At 43.2% G+C, this 20,641-nt stretch overlaps 1 protein-coding gene across 1 annotated transcript; it reads left to right on the top strand.

Moving 5' to 3' along the window:
* The first annotated feature begins 368 nt into the window (after positions 1–368).
* On the top strand, positions 369–15,783 carry LOC139374946 (autocrine motility factor receptor a). Its single transcript, XM_071116219.1, has 13 exons — positions 369–1,493; positions 7,062–7,154; positions 7,584–7,748; positions 7,972–8,124; positions 8,387–8,427; positions 9,099–9,231; positions 9,430–9,563; positions 9,764–9,874; positions 10,052–10,251; positions 12,612–12,718; positions 12,901–13,035; positions 13,277–13,467; positions 15,381–15,783. Exons 1-13 carry the CDS (start codon positions 1,245–1,247, stop codon positions 15,559–15,561), a joined length of 1,893 nt encoding a protein of 630 aa, XP_070972320.1. The 5' UTR covers positions 369–1,244; the 3' UTR covers positions 15,562–15,783.
* Positions 15,784–20,641: the final 4,858 nt, after the last annotated feature.

The following is a 20,641-nucleotide window of genomic DNA, read 5'->3' as shown; positions in this document are numbered from 1 at the left end:
TAAAATAATAATGTTTAAATATTGTACAATTCATGTGTGCAAAGCTCTTAGTGACGTACCCAGAAACATTCACAGCTGTAATCGCTGTCAAAGGTGATTCTAGCATGTATTGACTCAGGGGTGTGTGAACTTATGTAAATTAGATATTTCTGTATTTAATTTTCAAGAAATGTGTTAAAAGTTCTAAAAACATGTTTTCACTTTGTCATTATAGGCGTATTGTGTGTAGATGGGTGAGAAGAACATATATTTAATACATTTTGAATTCAGGCTGTAACATAACAAAATGTGGAATAAGTAAAGGGGTATGAATACTTTCTGAAGGCACTGTAGGTATGATGCCTTACTCTGAATGAGGTCCCTTGCTGAGACAACATGGCTGCGTTCACACAGGCAGACAAATTCTGATATTTTTTTATGTAACTAGAGCGCTCTCTGATCCAGCCAATCCAGAGAGGAATCCAGATGCTCCAAAACCGGAAGTACACCGAAATAGACGCAATAAAGTGGAAACTCAGAGATATTGCTACAGCAACATGCAATAGGAGGGTCGACACAGTTAAGCCTTTTACGTTTTTTTCAGAGAGACGCCGATATACAGTTGGTATTTGGCGACATCGTACATAGTTATCAGCGTGTACGAAATGTCAAGAATTTTTAATCCTGGTTACTAGCTAGCTAAACTGTTGTTGATTTACCAGTCGTCCATATACCTAGCTAGCTAGCTAGCTAGCCAAGGAGGATGCATATCAAATGTTACCACGGTATTAGCTACAAACGAGATAATTAAGTTAACGTTTTCTAAATAACGCTAAATTAAATGTGCACTACGCATAAATCGCTGCAACATTTCCTGCTTGCTTGCTAAAATTCTAATAGTTCGCCTAATTTCAGTTTGTGATAAAAACAGATCAGTATACCATATAAACCGTCGATAAATATCTTTTCAATAACCAAAAAATATAGTATTTTCATCTGTTTGAAGCTGGTGTATTGAACTGAAAGTAAAAGAGAACATTTAAAACGGGAAGGAAAGATATAGCGCACACAACATATCTACAGCATCTTGGACTTGCGAATTACATATCTATTACTTAAATTTCTATGTGTATTTGGTGGGGTCTTCCAAAAAGTGACATTTCATCTTTAAATCACTAGTTGATAAAATAATCTCTCGAAATAGGTGTTTACTCAATACGTATTTATCTGAACTTTCCAAAGTGGCAAACCTTGCACCAGTCAATATGCCTTTGCTGTTTTTGGAGAGATTTCCATGGCCCAGTTTGCAGACATATACAGCTCTGAGTGCTGTATTTCTCGCTGGGTCAATATTGAGTGGCTACTGTACTGTCCCAGAGCCAGTAGAGTACACACAGACACAGAGCAGTTCTCCTGTAGAAAGTGATGATGTTGATGAGGACCCAATCACCAGCCTTAGCGATGTGGCAGCCACTGTCCGGTTGTACCTGGTCTCAGACACTGTTTTCGTTTGGGTAAGTTCATGAACTCTGCTCCTGTGGTTTGTTGATAGTCATGCTTTGAATTGTACTGAATTATCTGAATATTGTGTAGCGGACTAAACTTCACTCCATGGTAAAGGATGTTTAATGATATACTTCACCAACGGCGTGGAGCTGAGAACAGGCTTTGCGGAATCTAGCTCCGACCACATCGATTTGCCTGAGGTCAATACTTAAAAACATATAAATTATGAAACGGCCAACTTGTACCTATGTTTATCCTATGTAGTTGCGTGCCTTTCTTTGTTTGCTGAAATCCATACTTTTTCAATAAAGGGTTTCTACATGTAGAATAATAATGAAGACATCAAAGCTATGAAATACCACACCATGGAATCATGTAGTAACCAAAAAAGTGTTAAACAAATCAAAATATATTTGAGATTCTTCAATGTAGCCACCCTTTGCCTTGGTGACAGCTTTGTACACTCTTAGCATTCTCTGAAACCAGCTTCATGAGGTAGTCACCTGGAATGCTTTTCAAACGGTCTTGAATGAGTTCCCACATATGCTGAGCACTTGTCTGCTTTTCCTTCATTCTGCGGTCCGGTCCAACTCATCCCATACCATCTCAATTGGCTTGAGGTTGGGTGATTTTGGAGGCCAAGTAATCTGATGCAGCACTCCATCACTCTCCTTGGTCAAATAGCCCTTACACATCCAGGAGGTGTGTTTTGGGTCATTGTTCTGTTGAAAAACAAATCATAGTCCCACTAAGCGCAACCCAGATGGGATGGCTTATCGCTGCAAAATGCTGTGGTAGCTATGCTGGTTAAGTGTGCCTTGAATTCTAAATAAATCACAGACCATCACACCTCCATGCTTCACGGTGGGAACCACACATGCGGAGATCATCCGTTCACGTACTTTGCGTCTCACAAAGACATGGCGGTTGGAACCAAAAATCTCAAATTTGTACTCATCAGACCAAAGGACAGATTTCTACCGGTCTAATGTCCATTGCTCATGTTTCTTGGCCCAAGCAAGTTTCTTCTTATTATTGTTGTCCTTTAGTAGTGGTTTCTTTCCAGGAATTCGACCATGATGGCCTGATTCACGCAGTCTCCTCTGAACAGTTGATGTCTGTTACTTGAACTCTGATTGCTTATTTCTGAGGCTGGTAACTCTAATGAACTTATCCTTTGCAGCAGAAGTAACTATGGATCTTCCTTTCCTGTGGCGGTTCTCATGAGAGCCAGTTTCATTATAGCCCTTGATGGTTTTTGCAACTGCACTTGAAGAAACTTTCAAGTTCTTGAAATTTTCCAGATTGACTGACCTTCATGTCTTAAAGTAATGATGGACAGTCGTTTCTCTTTGCTTATTTGAGCTGTTCTTGCTAAAATATTGACTTCGTCTTTTACCAAATAGGGCTATCTTCTGTATACCAACCCTACCTTGTCACAACACAACTGATTGGCTCAAACACATTAAGAAGGAAAGAAATTCCACAACATATCTTTAACAATGCACACCTTTTTAATTGAAATGCATTCAAGGTGACTACCTAATGAAGCCGGTTGTAGAGAATGGCAGGAGTGTACAAAGCTGTCATCAAAGTAAAGGGTGGCTACTTTGAAGAATCTCAAATATAAAATATACACTTTTTTTTTTTTTTTTGGTTACTACATGATTCCATATGTGTTATTTCATAGTTTTGATGTCTTCACTATTATTCTACAATGTAGAAAATAGTAAAAAATAAAGAAACCTAGAGAGGAACCAGGCTATGAGGGGTGGCCAGTCCTCTTCTTGCTGTGCCGAGTGGAGATTATAACAGAACATGGCCAAGATGTTCAAATGTTCATAAATGACCAGCATGGTCAAATAATAATAATCACAGTAGTTGTCGAGGGTGCAGCAAGTCAGCACCTCAGGAGTAAATGTCAGTTGGCTTTTCATAGCCGATCATTAAGAGTATCTCTACCACTCCTGCTGTCTCTAGAGAGTTGAAAACAGCAGTTCTGGGACAGGTAGCACGTCCGGTGAACAGGGCAGGATTCCATAGCCGCAGGCAGAACAGTTGAAACTGGAGCAGCAGCACGGCCAGGTGGACTGGGAACAGCAAGGAGTCCTCATGCCAGGTAGTCCTGAGGCATGGTCCTAGGGCTCAGGTCCTCTGAGAAAGAGAAAGAGAGAATTAGAGAGAGCATACTTAAATTCACACAGGACACCGGATAAGACATGAGAAGTACTCCAGATATAACAAACTGAACCTAGCCCCCCGACACAAACTACTGCAGCATAAATACTGGAGGCTGAGACAGGAGGGGTCAGGAGACACTGTGGCCCCATCCGATGATACCCCCGGACAGGGCCAAACAGGAAGAATATAACCCCACCCACTTTGCCAAAGCACAGCCCCCACACCACTAGAGGGATATCTTCAACCACCAACTTACCATCCTGAGACAAAGCCGGAGTATAGCCCACAAAGATCTCCTCCATGGCCCAACCCAGACAGGAAGATCATATCAGTGACTCAACCCACTCATGTGACGCACCCCTCCTAGGGATGGCATGAAAGAGCACCAGTAAGCCAGTGACTCAGCCCCTGTAATAGGGTTAGAGGCAGAGAATCCCAGTGGAAAGAGGGGAACCGGCCAGGCAGAGACGGCAAGGGCGGTTTGTTGCTCCAGATCCTTTCCGTTCACCTTCACACTCCTGGGCCAGACTACACTTAATCATATGACCCACTGAAGAGATGAGTCTTCAGTAAAGACTTGAAGGTTGAGACCGAGTCTGTGTCTCTCACATGGGTAGGCAAGCCCTGCCTCCAGCTGTTTGCTTAGAAATTCTAGGGACAATTAGGAGGCCTGCGTCTTGTGACCGTAGCGTACGTGTAGGTATGTACGGCAGGACCAAATCAGAGAGATAGGTAGGAGCAAGCCCATGTAATGCTTTGTAGGTTAGCAGTAAAACCTTGAAATCAGCCCTTGCCTTAACAGGAAGCCAGTGTAGGGAGGCTAGGCACTGGAGTAATATGATCACATTTTTTGGTTCTAGTCAGGATTCTAGCAGCCGTATTTAGCACTAACTGAAGTTTATTTAGTGCTTTATCCAGGTAGCCGTAAAGTAGAGAATTGCAGTAGTCTAACCTAGAAGTAGCAAAAGCATGGATACATTTTTCTGCATCATTTTTGGACAGAAAGTTTCAGATTTTTGCAATGTTACGTAGATGGAAAAAGCTGTCCTTGAAACAGTCTTGATATGTTCGTCAAAAGAGAGATCAGGGTCCAGAGTAACACCAAGGTCCTTCACAGTTTTATTTGAGACGACTGTACAACCATTAAGATTAATTGTCAGATTCAACAGAAGATCTCGTTGTTTCTTGGGACCTAGAACAAGCATCTCTGTTTTGTCCGAGTTTAAAAGTAGAAAGTTTGCAGCCGTCTACTTCCTTATGTCTGAAACACAGACTTCTAGCGAGGGCAATTTTGGGGCTTCACTATGTTTCATTGAAATGTACAGCTGTGTGTCATCCGCATAGCAGTGAAAGTTAACCTTATGTTTTCGAATGACATCCCCAAGAGGTCAAATATATAGTGAAAACAATAGTGGTCCTAAAACGGAACCTTGAGGAACACTGAAATTTACAGTTGATTTGTCAGAGGACAAACCATTCACAGAGACAAACTGATATCTTTCCGACAGATAAGAGCTAAACCAGGCCAGAACTTGTTCGTGTAGACCAATTTGGGTTTCCAATCTCTCCAAAAGAATATGGTGATCGATGGTATCAAAAACAGCACTAAGGTCTAGGAGCACGAGGACAGATGCCATTAAAAGGTCACCTTCACAAGTGCAGTCTCAGTGCTGTGATGGTGTCTAAAACCAGACTGAAGCATTTCATATACATTGTTTGTCATCAGGAAGGCAGTGAGTTGCTGCGCAACAGCCTTTTCTAACATTTGAGAGGAATGGAAGATTCGATATTGGCCAATAGTTTTTATATTTTCTGGGTCAAGGTTTGGCTTTTTCAGGAGAGGCTTTATTACTGCCACTTTTAGTGAATTTGGTACACATCCAGTGAATAGAGAGCTGTTTATTATGTTCAACATAGGAGGGCCAAGCACAGGAAGAAGCTCTTTCAGTAGTTTAGTTGGAATAGGGTCCAGTATGCAGCTTGACGGTTTAGAGGCCATGATTATTTTCAGCGTTGTGTCAAGAGATACAGTACTAAAACACTTGAGTGTCTCTCTTGATCCTAGGTCCTGGCAGAGTTGTGCAGACTCAGGACAACTGAGCTTTGAAGGAATACGCAGATTTAAAGAGGAGTCCGTAATTTGCTTTCTAATAATCATAATCTTTTCCTCAAAGAAGTTCATGAATTTATTACTGCTGAAGTGAAAGCCATCCTCACTTGGGGAATGCTGCTTTTTAGTTAGCTTTGCGACAGTATCAAAAATAAATTTAGGATTGTTCTTATTTTTCTCAATTAAGTTGGAAAAATAGGATGATCGAGCAGCAGTGAGGGCTCTTCGATACTGCACGGTACTGTCTTTCCAAGCTAGTCGGAAGACTTCCAGTTTGGTGTGGCGCCATTTCCGTTCCAATTTTCTGGAAGCTTGCTTCAGAGCTCAGGTATTTTCTGTATACCAGGGAGCTAGTTTCTTATGAGAAATGTTTTTAGGGGTGCAACTCATCTAGGGTATTGCGCAAGGTTAAATTGAGTTCCTCGGTTAGGTGGTTAACTGATTTTTGTCTTGGGTAGGCATAGGGCCTTGGGTAGGCATAGGGAGTCTGGAAGAGCATCAAGGAATCTGTGTGTTGTCTGTGAATTTATAGCACGACTTTTGATGCTCCTTGGTTGGGGTCTGAGCAGATTATTTGTTGCAATTGTCATAAAATGGTGGTCCGATAGTCCAGGATTATGAGGAAAAACATTAAGATCCACAACATTTATTCCATGGGACAAAACTAGGTCCAGAGTATGACAGTGAGTAGGTCCAGAGACATGTTGGACAAAACCCACTGAGTCGATGATGGCTCCGAAAAGCCTTTTGGAGTGGGTCTGTGGACTTTTCCATGTGAATATTAAAGTCACCAAAAATTAGAATATTATCTGCTATGACTACAAGGTCCGATAGGAACTGAATGAGGAACGCTGTATATGGCCCAGGAGGCCTGTAAACAGTAGCTATAAAAAGTGATTGAGTAGGCTGCATAGATTTCTATATTGAAATTTGCTATCGTAAATGTTAGCAACACCCTCGCCTTTGCGGGATGCACGGGGGATATGGTCACTAGTGTAACCAGGAGGCGAGGCCTCATTTAACACAGTAAATTCATCAGGATTGTCCAAACTTTTGACTTTGTACAGTATATTCCAGAAAGCTTGGTCTTGGTGAAGTTCATCAGAAACTTCCTGTACCGTGGAGATTAGTCCGCTAGATATTGTGCTGATATTGCAATTGAGACTTCCGTAACCCGGGACAAACTTTTACCTTGATATTGAAATAATGGATTTGTGATAGTGTCAATTTGCTGTTTCATTTGATGGCTGATTTAACGTTCAATTCAATATGTCATGTTGATCAGGTGATGGTGAATACAGCCTGCTGTGTCCTGATGCTGATTGCAAAGGTGATCCAGTGCATTGTCTTTGGGCCGCTCCGTGTCAGTGAAAAACAGGTAAGTAGGAATGTGTTTGGTGTTTTTCTAGGTAATGTCATTCATTAACCAGGTAGCCTAATGTTTTTCTTTGAAACACTTACTGCAAACTGCCAGGTCCCCTGTAACTGGGGTATAATGGGAATGTAATTTCATTAGTAGTCATTGAGATATGATCGAGGCCACTATCATAAACATTTTATTATGCAGCTGAATTAAATCCTAGCCAATGTAGGCAATGAGCGATTCCTCACGAAACCCAGATGAGATGCCTGGATAAGGCCAAAATGTAATAAATATGCCAATCTTTGATAAATCATTGCTCAATTATGCTTTTAGATACAACTGTAAAATATGTCAACAATCCTTCCTCAAAACAAGAAAGCTATTGCAACTAAATCAAATGTTGTAATGCCCTATCTGCCCTGGCTGCTTTCTCTGTCGAAACAGCACCTAAAGGACAAGTTCTGGAACTTCATCTTCTACAAGTTTATCTTCATCTTCGGGGTGCTCAACGTTCAGACGGTGGAGGAGGTGGTGATGTGGTGTCTGTGGTTTGCTGTCCTCGTCTTCATGCACCTCATGGTCCAGCTCTGCAAGGACCGCTTTGAATATGTTCGTTTCCAATAGTCCTATATAGGAGTTATCCTCTTCTCACAATATTGTTTCATCATTTGTATTTAGCCAATATCTGTAAGGCTAATTAATAGTGTCTTTGTTTTGTAAAACAAACTCTAATTTCCCCGGTTCATAAATAGGGTTTTTAATGTTATGATATTCTATTACCATCCACGGCAGTATCGTACTTTATCATTGAGTCTTGTGTGTGTTGTTACAGCTGTCATTCTCACCCACCACTCCTATGGTCAGCCATGTGAGGGTTCTGACCCTGCTGGTGGGTATGCTGCTGACCTGCTGTGGCTTGGCTCTGCTCTGTGGGCTCCTGGGAAATCCCCACGGCGTACACACCGTCACCTTCATGGCCGCTGAGGTAGGATGCCTGGAGCCCGCTCCCCAGGTGGATCTCAACTGTTTTTCCTTAATTCATCGTGTCTCCTCGCCTCAGGAGAGGAATTTTTCTCCAATGCATTTTGAGATGGAGGCGACATTTAAAAAGTCTATTGGGTCCTCTTGCCTTTGTTTCTCTATTCTATATGGATAAACATTTGCGGTGTAGTGCTTAGCTGCCTGTTTTTAATGTATACATCATGGTCATTATCTAACCAGACCATTGTTTTCTTGTTTCCTTTCAGTGTATGCTGGTGTCCGTTAGAACTGGACATGTCATTATCCGGTAAGTGATTGTGCAGGCAATTGCCAAAATATTGTATATCTTGTATAAACCATTACCAACTGGTGGTACATCTTGTTAAGGTTCCCCAGCATGAAAACCAAACATGGCACTCAAACAGAAGGGGGATCTAACAAATAGTCACTGACATCAAACAAAATGAAACAGGTGGGGTTTTAGGAAGGGTTCTGAAAGATACTCTTGTGGCTGTCCACTGAAAGTTGCATAGCAACAACAACTGGAACCTAAAAGACACCCACCATGAGCATCCACTAAATGTGCCCACTAAGAGACAAATAAAATAAAAACCCACACCAAACTCAGACAGGAAGCAAACCAAAATGTTGGAGCAAAACAAAAACGGGGAAGATCAGATAAAGAATTGTTTTCCTAGAAATCTAATAGGGAGTTGACCTTCCACATCTCTCCAGACAACTGGGGCACTGGGCCAGCACTCTTAAAAATCACCTGGGCTAGCACAGGTGAAACACCTTCCCACTAACAAGATGACAAACCAGCACAGGTGTAACACAAGCTGACTAACAAAGTGACAGCCAGTCTGTGCGCCCCACGTGCTAACGTCAAACCTCTAAATATAAATGGAAAATCCAAAGCCTGTAACAATCTGAAAAGGACGCACGCACGCACTGAACACCTGTTCCTGCTTCCTCCAGGTACTTTATCCACCTGTGGGACTTGAACCATGAGGGCACCTGGGAAAGTAAAGGATCCTACGTTTACTACACTGACTTTGTGATGGAGCTGGCTCTGCTGGGGCTGGACCTTATGCACCACATCCACATGCTGGTGAGTTCAACACCCATCCTCACATCCACTCACTTTCACACAAAACAACTGCACAAGAGTGGCATGTCCCTATTTGACTTGTTACTAGTGTCCATGTATCTATTGGTCCCTTCATGTTGTAACCAGAATGTCTTCTTTCTCCTATCCTCTCTGCTCTTTTCTCCTCTTTCTCTCCCTCTTCTCCCCTTCTCCTCTCAGCTGTTTGGTAACATCTGGCTCTCTATGGCCAGCCTGGTGATCTTCATGCAGCTGCGTTACCTGTTCCATGAGGTGCAGAAGAGAATCCGTCGCCACAAGAACTACCTCCGTGTCATCAACAACATGGAGGCCAGGTTTGTTGCTCAGTCAAGCTTTATCTTTCTACATACTGAACAGTACCTGTATTTATTTACATTACATTGTGTTATAGCTGTATCCATCTATGCTCCGAGGGATATTTGAAGGCAAAAGGTTGAAAGCAAAAGATTAATTTCCATGATCTGAAAAGAAAATGGGCAAAGTATTGTTCTTCTAAGTATATTGTTGATTGCAGGTTTGCTGTGGCCACCTCTGATGAGCTGGTAGCGAACAATGATGACTGTGCTATCTGCTGGGACTCCATGTTGACAGCACGCAAGCTACCCTGTGGACATCTCTTCCACAAGTGAGCAGATATGCAAAAACGCTTAACCCCCATGCAGTGTGCATTTCAGCAATCACAACTATCTATTCTGCTATACATAACTCCAGTCCATTATCATGATTTAACATTATGCCTAGTGCTACATAAAATTAAAGCATTATTATGGTCACTATTAACAGTGTGTTTTTGTGTGCCCAGCTCTTGCCTGCGTTCCTGGTTGGAGCAGGACACGTCGTGTCCCACGTGCCGTATGTCTCTGAACATCAGCGAGGGGGCTGGAGGAGAGAGAGAGGAGAGGCAGAGGGAGCCCATGCTGGAAGACAACATGGGCCCTGGAGGCCCCGGGCCAGATGCAAGGCAACACCTCAACCAACACAACCACTTCTTCCACTTTGATGGTGAGGCCCCAACACTCACCCAGTATACTCACTTTTCTACTTTTTTACTAGTACCCAGAATCAGAACCAATTTATTTCACAGGGACAGGAGACATTAATCAAAATTTAGGCTTAAGTGTAAATCATAGTCCCGCATCCCATTGTGACATAGCTATGCGTTTCTGAGACCACCGTCTGCGGGGGACGCACTAAATTCCCAACCAACGTATCTCCGGTATGTGTCCTCTATATTCATTTGAGTGTGTTGACAGTTGGAGAAATTGCTTGAGCCATGCTGAGAATTCGAAAAGTATCAAAGCCAACGGTCCAATATTTTAGAACATTGCTTTGCGTACATGTTTTGGTCCTTTAAAAGTATGTAAATACGTAGTAGGTTTTATTGGTTTCTCTCAGTCAGACTGAATTGTACACCAATTTACATTCATAACATAAATAATTATCAAATAGTAAAATCCTAAAACAGTAAAACACTTAATATAATACAATGTTAAAATATGCAATATATGCTGAATGTACAAAACATTAAGAGCGCATTCCTAATATTGAGTTGCACCCCACCTTTGCCCTCAGAACAGCCTCAATTCATCAGGGAGTGGACTCTACAAGGTGTCGAAAGCATTGCACAGGGATGCTGGTCCATGTTGACTCCAATGCTTCCCACAGTTGTGTCAAGTTGGCTGGATGTCATTTGGATGGTGGACCCTTCTTGATACACAGGATACTGTTGAGTGTGAACCTGGCAGTGTTGCAGTTCTTGTCACAAACCGGGGTGCCTGCCACCTACTACCATACCCCGTTCAAAAACACTTAAATATTTTGTCTTGCCCATTCATTCTCTGAATGGCACACATACACCATCCATCTCTCAATTGTCTCAAGGCTTAAAAATCCTTCTTTAACCTGTCTCCTCCCCATCATCTACACTGATTGAAGTGGATTTAACAAGTGACTTCAAATGTTATTTGTCACATGCGCCAAATACAACCTTACCGTGAAAAAAAATCTAAATCAACTAAAGGAAAAATAGTAACACACAATAAAATAGCAATAACTAGGCTATATAGTCAATATGCAGGGGTACGAGGTAGAGGTAATATGTACATGTAGGTTGGGGTAAAGTGACTAGGCATAGATAATAACAGAGTAGTTTGTGTGTGGATTCCACTGAGTGTACATCAAGCCTGTGCAAGAGTCAGTGCAACAAATAATAATAAAATAAGGGGGTCAATGTAAATAGTCTGTGTAGCCATTTGATTAACTGTTCAGCAGTCTTATGGCTTGGGGGTTGAAGCTGTTAAGCCTTTTGGTACCAGACTGGGCTTTCCGGTACTGCTTGCCGTGCGGTAACCGAGAGAACCGTCTATGACTTGGGTGGCTGGAGTCTTTGACAATTTTTAGGGCCTTCCTCTGACAGCACCTGGTATAGAGGTCCTGGATGGCAGGGATCTCGGCCCCAGTGATGTAATGGGCCATACACATTACCCTCTGTAGCATGTTGCGGTTGGATGCCGAGCAGTTGCCATACCAGGCGGTGATGCAGCTAGTCGGGATGCTCTCAATGGTGCAGCCATTGATCAGTCTATGTCATGGAAAGAGCAGGTGTTCTTAATGCTTTGTATACAAACAACAATACTATAAATACATGGTGTGGGTGGCAGCTTTGTATTTGTATTTATTAAGGATCCCCATTAGTTCCTGCCAAGGCAGCAGTTACTCTTCCTGGGGTCCAGCAACATTAATGCCGTTATATACAACTTCAAATATTACATTACATTTCATAACACTTTACACAATACATTAAGTGTGTTTCCTCAGGCCACTACTCTACTACCACATATCTAGAAAATACATATTTCCACACAGGGTTGGCGGCTTCATGTTCAGCGTCATTGAGGGCAAGGAAAAGGACCGGGCCAAGGAGAGTCCCCAGGGCCACCCCACATGAGGGACTCTCATTCAGATGGGGCACCATAATGACCTGTTGTCTCCTGTCAGAGAGAAAGTCCCAACCCCATGGGACTATTTCAGGCCTCACCCCCATTGACAGGATATTTTTGATTACAGTAGTTAACCCTGTCAAGTTTTTTACTCATCAATGTAAATGTCAGTGTTGGCTATGAAACTAAATGACATCTGTAGTCCCTACTAGTTTTGTTGTTTTCTGGATCAGGCATCAGTATCTTTAGGGCCAAGAGTAACACCCATAAAATATGCAGATAGACATCCTCTGTGGTTAATCTGACACAGTTGGCAACTATTCAGGCTTTTCTCTCACCACTCTAAATCCATATACAGATTAGAGAGGACACCTCTCCATGAATATCTAATGAGCTTGACCGTGCATGTATCACCCCTACTAGGGTCTCGCATTGCCAGCTGGCTGCCCAGTTTCTCTGTGGAAGTGATGCACACAACCAACATCCTGGGAATTGTACAACAGGCCAACAACTCCCAGCTCAATGCCATGGTCAGTGTTTGTGGGGTCCATCCATTACTTGTTTTTCTTTTTACCAGTGTCTCATTATATTCTTGTTAACTTTCACCTGTGCTATTCTCTCATGTCAGTAACAATGAAGATAAGGAGGTAAAGAAAGGAGGCTACTTTAGATGTTTGAAATAATGCTACATCTCCTCTCTCGCTATCTTTAGGCCCATCAAATCGGGGAGATGTTTCCGGGGGTTCCCTACCATCTTGTGCTGCAGGATCTGCAGCTGACCCGCTCTGTAGAGGTTACCACTGACAACATCCTGGATGGACGCATCGTGGTTCCTTTCCCCATACAGGTCAGTCCCACACTGCTACAGGGAACTCCACACGCTGGTTGTGTGGGTGCTTATGTGGTCTCCTTGGATGTGACATTAACATAAGGAAGGGCTAAAATAGAGTTCAGGGTCAATTCATCCCATGAGCCGATACCCAAAATGACTTGAGAAAAGCCTTCTTGGGACACTTGACTTCCACAGTAAGTTTAGAGCATACCTGACTTCCAGGTCTGCTTAAAATGTCTGCTGTCTCCATCTCCAGCCTGTGGATCACTCCGCCTCCCAGGTCAACCCCTCCCCACAAGATGTGGGTGGGGCCAGCGGGAGTTCAGAGTTCGTGACCCCCGAGGTGGAGGACTTTGAGGTCAGAGGCAGCCGCTTCTCCAAGTCAGCCGAGGAGAGACAGAAGATACTGCTACAGAGGAAAGATGAGCTACTGCTACGAGCACAGAGGTACTGGATCTGCTTATTTAAAGTTAAAAAGAAAGTACTGACTTCAATGGAACACTTCCAGTTCCTAACCTGCTAGCCTGGATTTCAAATTAATCTATTATGGATGTTGCAAATGACGCAAATGGTCTATTTTATCATATTTACTACCTTTCTATGCTCTGTTTGTGCCCACTTGTCTATTGGTGTTTTTGTTAGAATATTTGGTATTGTATGCTAAAGGGGTCGTACCCTGTGCTTTTCACCTTTTCATGCTGCTCTATTCCATTCAGCTCATTGTGTTTCTCATGCTCCTGTTAATGGTACTGATCTCTATTGTCAGCGATGGCTAATAATACGACCTGGTCATGAGGCTCTGAGCAGCACTGACCCTATTAGCTCACCGATAGACATGTCCCCCGGCACCAGGACATTAACATGCCTGGCTTTAAATAGTACTTGTCTTCTTTCAAATACAGTTCGTTAGATGGGCAGGGTCTGCAGTTGCACTTGTGGGACTATTCTATTGGTTCCATTGCACCAGGCAAGCTAAATCAAGCTGAGCCAAAGTCTTTTTTTTTTAAATAAGCCAATATTAAATACCACCCTAGCTTCATGTCCACATCCCGGCTCAACCTTAACCCTAGCCTCAACCCTAACTCTAGGCTCAACACTAGCCTCAACCACAACCCTAACTCTAGCCTCAACCCTAACCCTAGCTTCATGTCCACGTCCCGGCTCAACCAAAAACCCTAACCCTAGCTTCATGTCCACGTCCCGGCTCAACCAAAAACCCTAACCCTAGCTTCATGTCCACGTCCCGGCTCAACCAAAAACCCTAGCTTCGTGTCCACGTCCCGGCTCAACCAAAAACCCTAACCTTAGCTTTGTGTCCACGTCCCGGCTCAACCAAAAACCCTAACCCTAGCTTCGTGTCCACGTCCCGGCTCAACCAAAAACCCTAACCCTAGCTTCGTGTCCACGTCCCGGCTCAACCAAAAACCCTAACCCTAGCTTCGTGTCCACGTCCCGGCTCAACCAAAAACCCTAACCCTAGCTTCGTGTCCACGTCCCGGCTCAACCAAAAACCCTAACCCTAGCTTCGTGTCCACGTCCCTGCTCAACCCTAGCCTCAACCCTAACCCTAGCTTCATGTCCACGTCCCGGCTCAACCAAAAACCCTAACCCTAGCTTCGTATCCACGGCCCGGTTCAACCAAAAACCCTAACCCTAGCTTCGTGTCCACTGCCCGGCTCAACCAAAAACCCTAACCCTAGCTTCGTGTCCACGGCCCGGCTCAACCAAAAACCCTAACCCTAGCTTCGTGTCCACGGCCCGGCTCAACCAAAAACCCTAACCCTAGCTTCGTGTCCACGTCCCGGCTCAACCAAAAACCCTAACCCTAGCTTCGTGTCCACGTCCCGGCTCAACCAAAAACCCTAACCCTAGCTTCGTGTCCACGTCCCGGCTCAACCCTAGCCTCAACCCTAACCCTTGCTTCGTGTCCACGTCCCGGCTCAACCAAAAACCCTAACCCTAGCTTCGTGTCCACGTCCCGGCTCAACCAAAAACCCTAACCCTAGCTTCGTGTCCACGTCCCGGCTCAACCCTAGCCTCAACCCTAACCCTTGCTTCGTGTCCACGTCCCGGCTCAACCCTAGCCTCAACCCTAACCCTTGCTTCGTGTCCCGGCTCAACCAAAAACCCTAACCCTAGCTTCGTGTCCCGGCTCAACCAAAAACCCTAACCCTAGCTTCGTGTCCACGTCCCGGCTCAACCAAAAACCCTAACCCTAGCTTCGTGTCCTAGTCCCTGCTCAACCCTAGCCTCAACCCTAACCCTAGCTTCATGTCCACATCCTGGCTCAACCGTAACCCTAAGAACCCAGCAGAGGTCTTAAACTAAAACCTGCTCCTCTCTTCCTGCGCCCCTCTCAGGAGATATCTGAGCAAGAGCCCAGAGGAAAATGCTGCTGCTATGAACGACGATGATGAGTACGATGAAGGTCTGCCCTCTCTTGAGGATGACATCCCAGCAGGATCAGTTTTAGACTCTATGACCCTGCGACGCAGAAAGTTAGCGGCAGCTGCTGAGCGCCGCATGCACACTTACCAGTGAAGAGGCTGGACTGGGAACTAGGGCCGGGATGATACCAGTATTACCATACTCGTTAGTATCATGGCAAGGAAACCAAACACAAAGCGGAATTAACTTTAGGAAAACATCCCTTATGTTGGAATCAAATGTAATTATGTTGTCATCCAGAGTCACATGTATTTATTTTCCAAGCTGTAGCAAACAATATCTTGCATACAGCAGGTTATTAAAGGACCAGAGTTAGATCTGCTTCGTGTTTTAATTTTGGTCATGGAATTTTTTTTGTGATACTGGTATTGTCACAGCCCTAGTGGGAACCAGTAAGATTTAAACTGGTTATGACAGGTCTCACTGTACCACCAAACCTGCCCCTCTACAGTCCATCTAGGGCTGGAGTAAGTAACCTACTACTGAATGGACTGTCTATCTGTTAAATTAACCTGAGAAATGTGCATGATTACATTTTTTCCCACCCTGTGTTTTAAACATGAGATCCCAGGCTTTGTCACAATGGACCGTGACCGGGAGCCCCATAGGAGGGCGCACAATTGGCCCAGCACTGTCTGGGGTAGGGGAGGGTTTGGCCGGTGGGGCTTTCCTTGGCTCATCATGCTCTAGCAACTCCTTGTGATAGGGCCGGGCACCTGCAAGCTGAATCCCGTCGTCAATTGAACATATTGGTGCGGCTGACATCCAGCTCAAGCAGGCGGTGTGGTAAGAAGGCAGCCAGCCAGGCGGGTCATGTTTCGGAGGACTCATGACTTGGCCTTTGCCTCTCCCAAGCCCATTGAGGAGTTGCAGAGATGCCAAGGGACCTAATTCGGGGAGAAGACTAGGTAAAAAAAAAAACTGCTTGTGGCGATAACACCCAGAACACGCCTGTTCAGGGTCAGGCCTGGTTAGTACTGAGACGGGAGACTGCCTGCCAATATATTATTAGACAGAAATCTGTATTGTCCACATTTCTGCTCCTATCTCTACCATGAAGAAACATTGAACAGACAGTCTCCATCTACTTTCTGATACTGCAGAGTCTAGTACAGTTTGATGTAGGAAAGATCTATTTTCTGTCCTGAATACATATATAGGCGCACGTACTCTTCATTTTTCAAGAAAAACGTTCAGTTTCATTGCCTTGTGTATTGATAGTGTACCACTATGATTCATAGCTAAAAGCCACATTTGAATTTGTATTATAAGGAGTTGAAATATGAATTGATTCTTTATTTGTGTACATGCGTAGATGGCATAGGTAGCATTTAGATCGTCTACATGATTCTTCAAAACCTTGGGTAAAGGCTTTAGCTGGATCACACTTTATTTGAATGGTACTGACCTATAGTGCCTTCGGAAAGTATTCACACCCTTTTACTTTTTCCACATTTTGTTAGGTTACAGCCTTATTATAAAATTGATTCAATTGTTTTTTCCCCCCAATTTATACACAATACCCCAAATAAAAAACATATCACCTTTACATAAGTATCCAGACACTTTACTCAGTACTTTGTTGAAGCACTTTTGGCAGCAATTACAGCCTCGAGTCTTCTTGGGTATGACACTAAAAGCTTGACACACCTGTATTTGGGGAGTTTCTCCCATTCCTCTCAAGCTCTGTCAGGTTGGATGAAGTGTTGACGCACAGCTATTTTCAGGTCGCTCCAGAGATGTTCAACTGGGTTCAAATCCGGGCTCTTTTTGGGCCACTCATGGATATTCAGAGACTTGTTCCGAAGTCACTCCTGCATTGTCTTGGCTGTGTGCTTCGCCCCAGTCTGAGGTCCTTAGCGCTCTGGAGCAGGTTTTCATCAAGGATCTCTCTGTACCTTGATCTGTTCATCTTTGCCTCGATCTTGACTAGTCTCCCAGTCCCAACCGCTGAAAAATATCCCCACAGCATGATGCTGCCACCACCATGCTGCCAGGTTTCCTCCAGGTTTCTTCCAGACTAATCTTGTTTCTCATGGTCTGAGAGTCTTTTAGGTGCCTTTTGACAAACTCTAAGCGAGCTGTCATGTGCCTATTACTGAGCAGTGGCTTCCATCTAGTTCCAAACTTCTTCCATTTAAGAATGATGGAGGCCGCTGTGTTCTTGGGGACCTTCAATGCTGCAGAAATATTTTGGTACCTTTCCCCAGATCTGTGCCTTGACACAATTCTTTCGACCTCAAGACTTGGTTTTTGCTCTGATATGCACTGTCACTATAGGTCCTTATATAGACAGGTGTGACTTTCCAAATCATGTCCAATCAATTGAATTTACCACAGGTGGACTCCAAGTTCTAGAAACATCTCAAGGATTATCATTGGAAGCAGGATGCACCTGAGCTCAATTTTGAGTCTCATAGCAAAGGGTCTGAATACTTAAGTAAATAAGGTATTTCTGTTTAAATGTTTTTATAAATTTGCAAACATTTCTAAAAACCTGTTTTTTTGCGTCATTATGGGGTATTGTGTGTAGATTGCTGAGGATTTGTTTATTTAATCCATTTTAAAAAGTCAAGGGGTCTGAATACTTTCCAAATGCACTGTATGTAAGGATTTCATAATACAGGGTTTCCCAAACTCGGTCCTCGGGGGCCCCAAGTGGTGCCCATTTTGGTTTTTACCCTAGTACTTCACAGCTGATTCAACTAATCATAAAGATTTGATATTTTGAATAAGCTGTATAGTGTTACTGCAAAACAAATCTTGCACCCCATGGGGTCCCGAGGAATGAGTTTAGGAAACGTTGCCATAACACCTTCATACCTGTACATAGACATCTACGTCTTGCTCATTGTATTTTGCATTGTGAGAAGTATTTGTAGTGATATTTTATTGAATTCATGCGGTGTTGTCCTTTAAACATTTTTTTTTTTTATGTCTCTCTATGCATGCATCTGGATCATCATGATCTGCCAGAGGCTTCTCGTCTTAGTATTCCCTAGTAGAGTTGCAAAGTTCCAGAAATCCTGGTTGAAAGATTCCCAGAATCAATTTTTTTCTGGAAAACCACGGAAGTTTGGGACTTGTGTTTTGTAGTTACAACTCTCCTGAAATGAACAGCTTTTTACGTGTCACAAAATGTTAGGCTTGGTCTTTGTAGACCTGGACTATACTATGACGTTTGTGTTTTGTTTTGGTTGCACATTTGCACCTTGAAACAGTATTTCTTGATATATAATATAGATGGCACGGTATCCTTTGGACTATCAACTGGATGATGGAACTGTTTACAGAATGGTATGTCAAATTATTTAGCAAAAATGCATACGTAACTAAATCATAGGAATGCATTTTGTTCACTTAATTTGTGCCTAAATTCAACAGTGGATCAAGAATGATTTATTTATATATATATATATATATATGCATACATGCATGCATACATATACAGTGGGGCAAAAAAGTATTTAGTCAGCCACCAATTGTGCAAGTTCTCCCACTTTAAAAAGATGAGAGGCCAGTAATTTTCATCATAGGTACACTTCAACTATGACAGACAAAATGAGAGAGAAAAATCCAGAAAATCACATTGTAGGATTTTTAATGAATTTATTTGCAAATTATGGTGGAAAATAAGTATTTGGTCACCCACAAACAAGCAAGATTTCTGGCTCTCACAGACCTGTAACTTCTTCTTTAAGAGGCTCCTCTGTCCCCCACTCGTTACCTGTATTAATGGCACCTGTTTGAACTTGTTCTCAGTATAAAAGACACCTGTCCACAACCTCAAACAGTCACACTCCAAACTCCACTATGGCCAAGACCAAAGAGCTGTCAAAGGACACCAGAAATAAAATTGTAGACCTGCACCAGGCTGGGAAGACTGAATCTGCAATAGGTAAGCAGCTTGGTTTGAAGAAATCAACTGTGGGAGCAATTATTAGGAAATGGAAGACATACAAGACCACTGATAATCTCCCTCGATCTGGGGCTCCACGCAAGATCTCACCCTCACGTGGGGTCAAAATGATCACAAGAACGGTGAGCAAAAATCCCAGAACCACACGGGGGGACCTAGTGAATGACCTGCAGAGAGCTGGGACCAAAGTAACAAAGCATACCATCAGTAACACACTACGCCGCCAGGGACTCAAATCCTGCAGTGCCAGACGTGTCCCCCTGCTTAAGCCAGTACATGTCCAGGCCCGTCTGAAGTTTGCTAGAGAGCATTTGGATGACCCAGAAGAAGATTGGGAGAATGTCATATGGTCAGATGAAACCAAAATATAACTTGGTAAAAACTCAACTTGTCGTGTTTGGAGGACAAAGAATGCTGAGTTGCATCCAAAGAACACCATATCTACTGTGAAGCATGGGGGTGGAAATATCATGCTTTGGGGCTGTTTTTCTGCAAAGGGACCAGGACGACTGATCCACGGTAAAGGAAAGAATGAATGGGGCCATGTATCGTGAGATTTTGAGTGAAAACCTCCTTCCATCAGCAAGGGCATTGAAGATGAAACGTGGCTGGGTCTTTCAGCCTGACAATGATCCCAAACACACCGCCCGGGCAACGAAGGAGTGGCTTCGTAAGAAGCATTTCAAGGTCCTGGAGTGGCCTAGCCAGTCTCCAGATCTCAACCCCATAGAAAATCTTTGGAGGGAGTTGAAAGTCCGTGTTGCCCAGCAACAGCCCCAAAACATCACTGCTCTAGAGGAGATCTGCATGGAGGAATGGGCCAAAATACCAGCAACAGTGTGTGAAAACCTTGTGAAGACTTACAGAAAACGTTTGACCTCTGTCATTGCCAACAAAGGGTATATAACAAAGTATTGAGATAAACTTTTGTTATTGACCAAATACTTATTTTCCACCATAATTTGCAAATAAATTCATAAAAAATCCTACAATGTGATTTTCTGGATTTTTTTTCTTATTTTGTCTGTCATAGTTAAAGTGTACCTATGATGAAAATTACAGGCCTCTCATCTTTTTAAGTGGGAGAACTTGCACAATTGGTGGCTGGCTAAATACTTTTTTGCCCCACTGTATGTATATGTGTGTGTATGGATATATATATATTTTTTTTAAATTATTTTGGTAAATACTTTTGTAATGACTGTATTTTACATGTGAAATGACCCTCTACAAATACAATGCATAGCTACTTTA

The sequence above is a fragment of the Oncorhynchus clarkii genome, chromosome 2, assembly GCF_045791955.1.
Source record: "Oncorhynchus clarkii lewisi isolate Uvic-CL-2024 chromosome 2, UVic_Ocla_1.0, whole genome shotgun sequence".
Taxonomy (NCBI): domain Eukaryota; kingdom Metazoa; phylum Chordata; class Actinopteri; order Salmoniformes; family Salmonidae; genus Oncorhynchus; species Oncorhynchus clarkii.
The sequence above is the reverse complement of the archived record's forward strand: the minus strand, read 5'-3'. Positions and strand labels throughout refer to the sequence as shown.